Source organism: Lactuca serriola, chromosome 6 (assembly GCF_051521515.1).
Source record: "Lactuca serriola cultivar US96UC23 chromosome 6, Lser_US96UC23_V15, whole genome shotgun sequence".
Classification (NCBI taxonomy): domain Eukaryota; kingdom Viridiplantae; phylum Streptophyta; class Magnoliopsida; order Asterales; family Asteraceae; genus Lactuca; species Lactuca serriola.
In genome coordinates, this window is record NC_136413.1 from 27,433,617 (window position 1) to 27,444,361 (window position 10,745).

At 38.5% G+C, this 10,745-nt stretch overlaps 1 protein-coding gene across 1 annotated transcript; it reads left to right on the plus strand.

Moving 5' to 3' along the window:
- The first annotated feature begins 358 nt into the window (after positions 1-358).
- On the plus strand, positions 359-1,254 carry LOC145059440 (uncharacterized). Its single transcript, XM_079007295.1, has one exon. It carries the CDS (start codon positions 546-548, stop codon positions 1,038-1,040), a length of 495 nt encoding a protein of 164 aa, XP_078863421.1. The 5' UTR covers positions 359-545; the 3' UTR covers positions 1,041-1,254.
- The last annotated feature ends 9,491 nt before the right edge of the window (positions 1,255-10,745 follow it).

Sequence of the window (10,745 nt, forward strand, 5' to 3'; positions counted from 1 at the left end):
TATAAGATAGTAAAGATATATATATATATATATATATATATATATATATATATATATATATATATATTTAAATATAATAAACTAAAAAAATAAAATAAACTTCATAATAATAAAAATATTTAAAAATCATAAGGAAGGATGTATTTTATTAATATTTTGAAAATTAAAGTAAAACTACAACTTTTATCAAAACTATAAGGATCAGTTTTACAATTTATTCTTGAAAATATATACGTGTATTCCACATTACTTGTTGACCAAGAATTCTCCGGGAATTGCCGACATATAACTCTATCCCACCGACTACCGTCCTAGGCGGCCACCGCCTCTATTTAACTATAAAATCATCGTTTGTCCCACTGTAACCTCATCTTTTTACAGCCGACTTTATTCTCTCCACTTTTTTCTGTTTGTTTTCATCCCTTTTCGTTTCAATATTTACAGGCTCTTGTGAGCTAGATACATGGGTGTGGATTTTATTCGTCATCCTCACGCTTGTTCAAGAAATCATCCTGATAATTTGTTCCCTACACAAGAATTATTCGATGCCTACATCAATGAGATCTCATCGAACGATTGAATTCAAGACTAATTTCATGAATCCCCGTTCTCAAACCCCAAATTTCACAGTTCCAGACAGCCGGAGACGAACACAAATACGTAAGAAGAATGACAGGAAAACGGAGGCGCCGTCTAAAAACCTTGTCATGGGACAGGTTACGATACTGAAACGCGGTGAAGTTTTGAATGACTCGTCGAGAATTTTGAAAGATGTGAATAGTCGTGAGGACTTCACCGGCGTAGCTTCCGTCGCCGGAGGAAAGGATTTGGTTGCCGATCGAGAAGCTTCGAAAGTTGTGATGAGTGGTCGGAGAAAACAGGAGAATAATAGGATTGCTCCATCAATTATGGGACCCGATGTGTCGAAGCAGATGAAGAAGATGAGTGAATGTTTTGCAGGTTTTATATTCTCCGATTCACCTCCTCCGAGTTCAGTTCCATTGCCTGGTTTTTTGAAAAGAAATTTGTTAAATCCATAACTGTAGGTATCTGGTTTAAGTATTTGTTAACACATTGTTTGCTGATTAGTCATATATTATAGTTAGGATTAGTTTATATTAATGGATAGTTGGTTAATTTTTGTGGAGTTTATAGAATTACAGTCTTTTGGAAATGTATATTTACTAAAACCCTAATTTACTTTTAGTTTTGAGCAAACTTTGATTGAAATACAATAGTCAATTTTTTTTAAAAGTACTATTTAAATTGGCATTGTATTTTTTTGTTTATATATCTAGTGCATCCATGTGGCAGTTTCTCTGTACCAAGTACCTTATAGTTTGCTTTTCAATGGGGTGTTGGGTTCCTGTTTTTATAGACAAATGTAGGGCTCATGAGGATGATAGATTGAGGACATGTGATGATAGTGAAATTGGTTCCCTAGGGTGGAGGGAAAGTAGAGGAGTTTTAGGATGCGTAAGACGATTTAGTAAGAAGCATTTCCCGAGGACTAGTTGTTGATAGTAGGGGAATGACTTTAATTGTGAGATAGGAAGAGAGATAGATGACTATCCAATTGTGCATGATGCACAAACATGACCTTATTATCCAATTACCTAAAATGTCCAGTGACACTAACATTACCTTAACGAAAGGCTAAGGAACATAGACTCATGGTGGTTGAGGGAGAAGATTCAAATTAAATTGAGGGTTAAATAAATTGGGTTTAAGGAGTTTTTAGATGTTAATGAGGACGACGATATTACAATCTACATGTTAAGTCTCAACCCTTGAAGCACACCCAAAACCCACGATCAAAACCATTTAGGGACTAAATTGAAATAACTCCAATTATTTCAATCACAATAATGGGCATCACAATCTTCTCATTAATATTTAGAGATATTTAGAGATGTATTTTCCTTTTATAGTTCCTAATTTCAAGTTGTACATTTAGTATATAATTATATATTGCTTGTATCGATATTCACAATGTATCAATTGAATTCAAAATCAAACACAGAGCTCTCTGGTTCTTCACATGGTATCAGAGCTTGAATAAAATCCTCCTACAGAAACCTCTTCATCAAATACACTATTAATCTCCAGAACGACTTTATCATCGCCAGGAAGCATGTCTGACTCAAACTTTCTTACCATCAATTCTTCCATGAAGGATTTGATCATCGTTAAGCTTCCACCAACCCTAAAACTCACCTCCTCTAATTACCTTTCTTGGAAACCTCAAGCAGATGCCTATCTCTACAGTCTCGATTTATACAAATACATAGACAAGACATTACCGTCTCCTCAACCCACCGTTGGCACCGATGGTGTTCCTGTACCACACAAAGATTTTGCTCAATGGTTTTGATGGTTTCGTCCGGACCGATTGCTCTATGGAGCTATAGTTGGAAGCTTATCCCCTTTAATTGTTCCATTGATCACCAACGCATCTTCATCTCATGATGCGGGAAATTCTAGCCAAGACCTATGCCTCTCCAAGTCTCGGTCACATCAAACAGTTGGAACATCGACTTAAACAATCCATCAAAGACATTATCGTCTCCTCAATCTACCCGACGGGGAAACCCGAAACCCGATCATTTCGGTTCGGGTAACGGGTTGTTATCGGGTTCGGAGCAAAGGGAGTGGGTTATCCTCGCCCCGCCCCGATATATATATATATATATATATATATATATATATATATATATATATATATATATATATATATATATATAATGTTCGAATCCTTTTGATATTAATTGCACACATTTAAAAATAAAAAATACTTACTCTGGACAATCATTTTAGTTATTAACAATGTGGTGTGAATGATCATTTTTTTATGTTTTAACGTATTACACAAACTTAAATCAAATAATTTTTTAATATAACGTCCAATTTATTTTATTAAAGTGATTCGTCCTAGTTTTAATTTAAAAGGGAAGCTAGAACATGTGTTTTTTATAAGACATCGGGGTACCCTAAAACAGAATAAAGATTTCGTTATTAATTGTTGTAAACCCGATAAGATACCCGAAACCCAACGGGAAAACTCGAATCCCGATGGGGTGCCCCGATAAGATACCCGAAAAATATCGGGGCGGGTTTGGAAAACCATGCCCCGTCTCGAACCCGCCCCGTTGCCATTCCTAATTCTTCCCACTCCATCTGTAGGCGCTAAACCATTTCTTGGAAAGTGTCAATGGTATTTAAAAAGGGCATTCTCTTACAAATTGTTCTGTCTTCCGAACACCACATCCACGTGTTATTATACCCTCATTTAATCGTGGTTCACAGGGAAACAAAGAACAGGTTCACATGATGACTACAAACAATGGTTTCACAACCAATTGGCTTTTTGATAATGGTGCCTCTCACCACGTCACTAATGACTTGAACAACTTATCTCTCCACACCCCATACGACGACACTGAGGAACTCGTCACCGGTGATGGTACATGTCTCAACATCACTCATATCAGTTTTCTTGTTAGTAAAACTCCCAACACACCTCTAATTCTTAAAAATATCTTGTGCATTCCTTCTTTATCTTGCAATATAATTTCAATATCTCGCCTATGTCTTGCCTATGTCTTGATAACAATTTTCTCATTCAATTCTATTTTTCTATATTTGTTATCAAGGATTGGAACTCCAACATTCCACTACTCAGGGGCACAACAGCACAAGGAATATATGAACTACAATCCTCCAAATCGTTTTCACCTCTGGTTTGTTCCATGCATTGGACCGATTCCATGACCTGACACCATCGACTCGGCTACCCGCATAATAAAGTCTTTAAGTTTTTATCATCCTTTGTATCCTTCAAATCTAGTTCTATTGAAACCTGTAAATCGTGCCATATAAATAAAAGTCATCGTTTACCTTTCTTTACATCTTCTATGTCTTCTAATGCTCCCTTAGATTTAATATTTTCTGATGTTTGGAGTTCCCATATTACATCCTATGATCACTACAAGTACTACACCATATTTGTTTGATCATTTCACAAAATACATTTGGCTTTACCCCTTACAAAGAAAATCAGACTCCTTAATAGTTTTTATTCATTTTCAAAACATTGTTGAAAATTATTTTAATCGGAAAATCAAACATTTCTTTTCCAAAAATGGTGGTGAATACATAAAACTTTCTTCTCACCTGTCTTCCTCTGGTATCTCTCACCTAACCTCTCCGCCATACACCCCGAAACATAACGGTTATGCTGAACGTCGTCATCGTCATACTGTCGAAACCGATCTAGCCCTATTATCACATGCACAACTACCGGACACCTTTTGGCCTTTTTCTTTCACCACCGTTGCTTATCTAATCAACCGCATGCCTACTCCCACCTTAAATAATTCTTCTCCTTATTTTTGTTTGTTCTAACGTCACCCAAACTATTCAAAACTTCGAAGCTTTAGGTGTTTATGCTACCCATGGCTCCGACCCTATTCTTCAAAAAAATTAGATCCAAAATAAATTCCTTGCATTTTTGTTGGATACTCTTCCACTCAAAGCGCTTACCATGCTCTTGATCCCATCACTTCTAAACTCTATACTTCACGCCACGTAACCTTTGTAGAACATGAGTTTCCTTTCACTAAACTCACCAAATCCACACATTCTCCACCTGAACCTTATGTATGGCATCCTCTCATTCTTCTTTCACCCCAAATTCCAAATTCATCAACCATACCCACCTCCCAACTCTCTCAAAACACCCTAACAGAGCCCACAGATACGTTGTCACCTTCCAACTCTCAAGACTCACCTTATTCCAACTCTCCAAACCCACTGTCACCCCACCCACTTCTCCTTCTCCTCCACATCCACCCCACCATCAAAACCCACCACCAGAGTTCAACCAAAACCAAACCAACTGTAACACCCATAAAATTTGAGCCAAATTAAAACATTTTAATTCATTCAAAAACCATTAAGTTCATACATCTTGTTTTCAAAATAGTTTAAACATCAGAGTATCCCACAGAACCATATCACATAAATCATAAAACATGAGAAGCGGTACGATCACGCCTTCGCCTTGCCACGATCTCCTGAAGTACCTGAAACAATACAGTGAACTGTAAGCCTGAAAGCTTAGTGAGTTACCCCTAAAATACCAACCACACATAGACATACTCATACATATCACAAATAGAATAACCATTCACATCGGGTCTACTATGTGAGTGGTCCGCCCGCACCGGGCCTTCAGTCCACCTCCGAGTCTAGCCATGAACATCGCGTCTATAGTGTGATTGCCCCCCCCCCCCCCGCACCGGGCCTTCAATCCACCTGGTCCACTCTCTGAGTCTACAGTATGACTGGTCCGCCCACACCGGGCCTTCAGTCGGCCTGGTCCACTCTCCGAGCCTCGGCATGTCTGGTCCGCCCTCTTGGGGCTTTCAGCCTATCCGGACCGCTCGCTGGGCCTTCGGAATATCCGGTCCGCCCTGGGTATGTTGGCCTACAACACAAAGCAGGACCCGCCTCAACCCAACCCCCGTCAAACAACCAAGTACACATAAAACAATTAATCACATAACAAATCCTTAACCAGGCAAACAGTCTAACAGATCACATAGCGTATCAACATCCTAATCAGGATTCCGACCTAACCGGTCACTAGCATAACATTACCCTATACCGGGTACCGACCTTAACCAGGTCACTAACATAGCATTACCCTAAATACCGGGTACCGACCTTAACCAGGTCACTAACATAACACCATCCTAAATACTAGGATGCAGATCTAGCAAAGCAATAACATAACAAACAATACCCAGATTTCCATCCGATAAAGGGTCGGGCTTGGTGTCGTAGACCCTGTCGATATAGTGAGGATAACTCACATGTAATTGCCGACTGAAGAGATAAGACCAAGCTGCTCCGACCACCGACACGAACTTCACCACAAAACACTACCAAAGAACCAATTCCATAAATACCAAAATTACCAAAATACCCTTGGAAGTCAAACTGGTCAACTTTTGGTCAAAGTCAAAGTCCTCAGTCTCTTTCCACCAAAACTTTTGGTCAAAATTACCAAAATACCCCTTGATGCTAGCCTCTAATTTCTCAAGCTCTTTCCACCAAATTCCTCTTCCAAGCTCCAAACTCCTCAACAATGCAGTCTCACACGAAAATTAGGGTTTCTGGATCTCAAAAGGGTAGCAAAGAGGCTGAGGGTAGGTTATAATGTGATTTATATAGGGCACAACCCCCGGGATTAGGGTTTTCCCTCTTCAGCACCAACTCGTCGAGTCCAAGCCGTCAACTCGGCGAGTTGGCCACTTAACCCGTGACATAATCCCGCTCCGACTCGGCGAGTAAGCATGCCTACTCGTCGAGTCCCTTTCCTTAATTTATACTTTAAGTCCTTCAATAGCACATCTGGAATTTGGGTTTTTACACCAACCAAAACCAAACACCCGCTAGCACAATTTAGATTTTATTTTATACACCAACACTGTTTCCGTTCCACCTGACCCGCCCACCATTACTCATGCACTTAAGCAACCATTATGGCGCCATGCCATGCAAGAGGAATTTGATGCATTAACACGTAATCAAACATGGTCACTAGTTCCTTCCAATCTTGCTCCCAACCTTGTTGGTTCCAAATGGGTCTTCTGAACTAAATATGAACCTGACGGGTCGGTTGATCGACTCAAAGCTCGCTTAGTTGCCAAAGGTTTCACCCAACATGACTATAGTGAAACCTTTAGCCCTGTTCTTAAACCACCTACCCTTCGTCGTGTGCTTTCCATAACTGCCTCTCAATGTTGGTCCCTTCTCCAACTTGACATTAACAATGCATTTCTCTAAGGCACGTTAAACGAGGAGGTCTTCATGGCCCAACCTCCAGGCTATGCAGTTATCGCGGTCAAAATTTCAATAACGGTCACAGGCTACTATTTGAAATTGCGGTTTTCGCGGTGGTATAGCGGTTTTTTTAATATTACATATAACTTAATAATATACATGTGGCTAATTCGCATACTATGTTGAAACTTGAAACTGCCATTTGTATGTCTCTACTGTCTAGAAAAGAAAGCATTAGGCCTTTACCTGTTAGGCTTTTGGAAGCCGATTAAGGGAGAATGGAGTCGATGTTGTGGAGGTCGATTGAAGGGAAGTGAAGGGTGAAGACTGAAGACTGAAGAGTGAAGGACGAATTCAAGTTTCGTGGTCGATTAATTAAGGAATTAGCTCCGAAGAAGCAGCCTCTTCGTGGTCGATTAATTAAGGAATTAGCTCCGAAGAAGCAGCCTCGCAGTCTTAGGTTTGTTCGTCTTCATCATAGCAGCTCAAGCCTCAAGCCCTCGTCAAGCTACGTTCGCCTTTCTTTTGTGATCAGGTACTTTGTATGTGAATGATTTTAATTAGGTTATTTATTGGGCTATTTAAAATGTTGGTATCAGACTCACTAAAACTTGCATTTTCATTTACAAATTAATCAAATGGCCCAAATTTGATTCAAATCATAAAATATGAAAGAAAATGAAAAAGCGGCAATAGCGGTGCTATCTGGGTCCGGAAAATAGCGGTTACCGCTATTTGAAAATGCTAACTTGAAAATAGCGATTGTAGATTACCGCGAACCGCTATAGTGGCACTATAGCACCGCTATAGCGCACAATTGACAACATAGCCTCCAGGTTTTGTTGATCCCTCCTTTCCAAATCATGTTTGTAAACTAAACAAAGCCATCTATGGTCTTCGTCAAGCATCTCGTGCATGGTACGATGAGCTAAAATCATACCTCATTTCTCTTGGTTTCAAATCTACAATTTTTGACCCCTCTTTATTCCTTCTCACTACCAGACCCTCTCCCATTTATGTCATTGTTTACGTTGATGATATCATCGTTACTGGTCCATCCATAAATCATATTGATCGTTTCACTCATCTTCTCGCACACAAGTTTTCTTTAAAGGACCTCGGGCCTATCTCTTTCTTTCTCGGTGTTGAATTCCTTCCCGACTCCCATGGTATCTTCCTTTCTTAAAAGAAATACATAATTGACATTCTTCATAAAGCTAATATGAGTGATTGCAAGTCTGTTTCCACACCGATTTCTTGTTCCGATGTGCTTACTTTACATGGCGGTAACCCACATCCTTCTCTATCATAATATTAAACACTTGTGGGAGCTCTACAATAGTTGTTTCTCACTAGACCAAACATTGCTTTTACTGTCAACAAATTGTCTCGGTTTATGCATGCTCCTACTTTTCAACATTGGACTGCCTTAAAGAGGCTTCTAGATTTTTACAAGGAACTTTACATAGAGGCCTTATCCTATGACATGACTCTCCATTACATTTACATGCATTTACAGATGTAGATTGGGCCGGTGACAAAGATGTTTACGGTAGTACCATTGGTTACATCGTTTATCTCGGTTCAAATCCTATATCATGGAGCTCAAAGAGACAAAGTACCTTTGCACGCAGCACTACTGAGGCAGAATTCAGGGCCGTTGCTTCCACAACGACCGAGGTCCAATGGCTCTCCTCTCTTCTGTTTGAACTCGGCTATACACAATCCATTACACCAACTATATACTATGACAATCTAAGTGCTACAACATACTCGGCGAATCCTGTTTTTCATTCTCAAATGAAACACTTAGCTTTAGATTTCTATTTTATGAGAGAAAAAGTTCAATCCGACAACTTACGAGTTACATCTCCGGTGAGGATCAACTAGCTGACTTACTCACCAAACCGCTGCTTCGACCACGTTTCAACCTACTTTCATCCAAGATTGGTCTCACTTTAGATTCATCCATGTTGCAGGGCAATGTTAAGTCTCAACCCTTGAAGCACACCCAAAACCCAACCGATCAAAACCATTTAGGAACTAAATTGAAATAACTCCAATTATTTCAATCACAATAATCTGGTCACAGGTCACAAATCAATGTGCATCACCATCTTCTCATTAATATTTAGATATGTATTTTCCTTTTATAGTTCCTGATTTCATGTTGTACGTTTAGCATATATTGCTTGTAATGATATTCACAATGTATCAATTGAATTCAAAATCAAACACAGAGCTCTCTGATTCTTCACACTACATACTTTGAAAAACCATGAGAGAAGTCTGAGGATTCGTGGAGTAAACTTTCACCAATAAACCCATTAAACGACAAAAGATCTATCTACTTTCTTTTTAAAAAAGAGCCCATTAAAAGCAATCACAATTTCGTATTAAAAAATGTCAAAAACGCATCAACACTTTACAATTATCGACAAGTGTTAAAATTTATTATTATTTTTATTAAAAACACGTAAAATGATTGGAAAACTAATTATTAGACTTCCAACTATTCAATAAAAACAAAATACATTAAAACCACTATTAGGATTAATTACATACATAACAAAATCCTTTACAACATGAAACCCAATCCAAATCCTTCAAGATCAACTACCTTATCATCAATTTCCCCAATCTATCAATCTGAACAAGACCTCATAAACATTTGTTGAAACTAATTATGTAATCGACTAAAAACCATTTGCTTAATTACCCAATTCCAATTGCCCCTTCAAATTAATCGGAGCAATTGAACTGAATTTAAAGTTACGTATTCAACACCTGAATCGGAAACTAAGAGAGGCTCAAACCAAGGATCCGCCGGAGACCGGTGGTGGGATCATCGTTCCTCGCCTCCACAAAGTTCTTCATGAAAAAACCCGGTAAAGGAACAGAGCTCGGAGGAGGTGAATCAACAAACGCAAATCCGGCAAAGAATTCCGTTGTTTTAACCGATTTCTCAGAAGCCACTACCTCCGTGGTTCTTCCTTTCTTCCTTACTATTTTCTTCGGTGGTGTTTGTCTCCGGCGATCGGATACAGTGAAATTAGGGGTGGGAGAAGGGTGATTGTGTTTCATATGAGTAGGAACCATTTTAATGGTTTGATGAGTAGAATACAAATTATCATGATGATTGTTGAAAGAATCTTGAGGATGAAGAACAACAACGCCACCCATGGATCTAAAAGAAGAAGATTAAACTCTACAAAAAACAAAAGTTGTAGGAGTTAGCGTTACAGAAATGAATGAGTGGTTGAATGAATTGAAAGGTATGGGGGAAGAGGCGTTGTTTTATAGGAAATGAAAAAGTGGGGTCACACGCAGGGAGGCCGAAGGTGTGAGGTAGGCAGAGTATAAGACGTAGTGGGGCTGGATTTACTTGACGCGGTCAATAATTTTGACCACTAATTTAGTTCCTAATAACTTTGACTTTCTTTTGATCTTTGACCTTAAATACCATATGTTCGGCTATATATTATCTTTGGATGTCGATCAAATTGTATTTTAAGTATCAAAGATAAACCCGGAGTCTAGAGTTCATATTACAGAAGGATCATTGTGTACAAAACATTTAGGAAGTGATTATTAATAATAACATTTGAATAATTTAAGATTGTGTATGAAAACGCCTTTTAAAATCCGTGATTTCGACCATGTTTCTTGAGGTATAATGAAATCCGATTTGTGATAATTCATAAATAAATCGATTTGGAATACATGCTTATTCCAAATTCTAAAAGACATAAGTACTTTACAATTATTTGTGTTTGAGAGAAAGTATGTAGAGAGATGAAGAAGTTTTCTCGTATGTTATATATCTTATGTGACGTTCACATCTTTTTTTTATATGTATAAGACGATAATTAGTAGGGAAAACTACATCCTTTTAA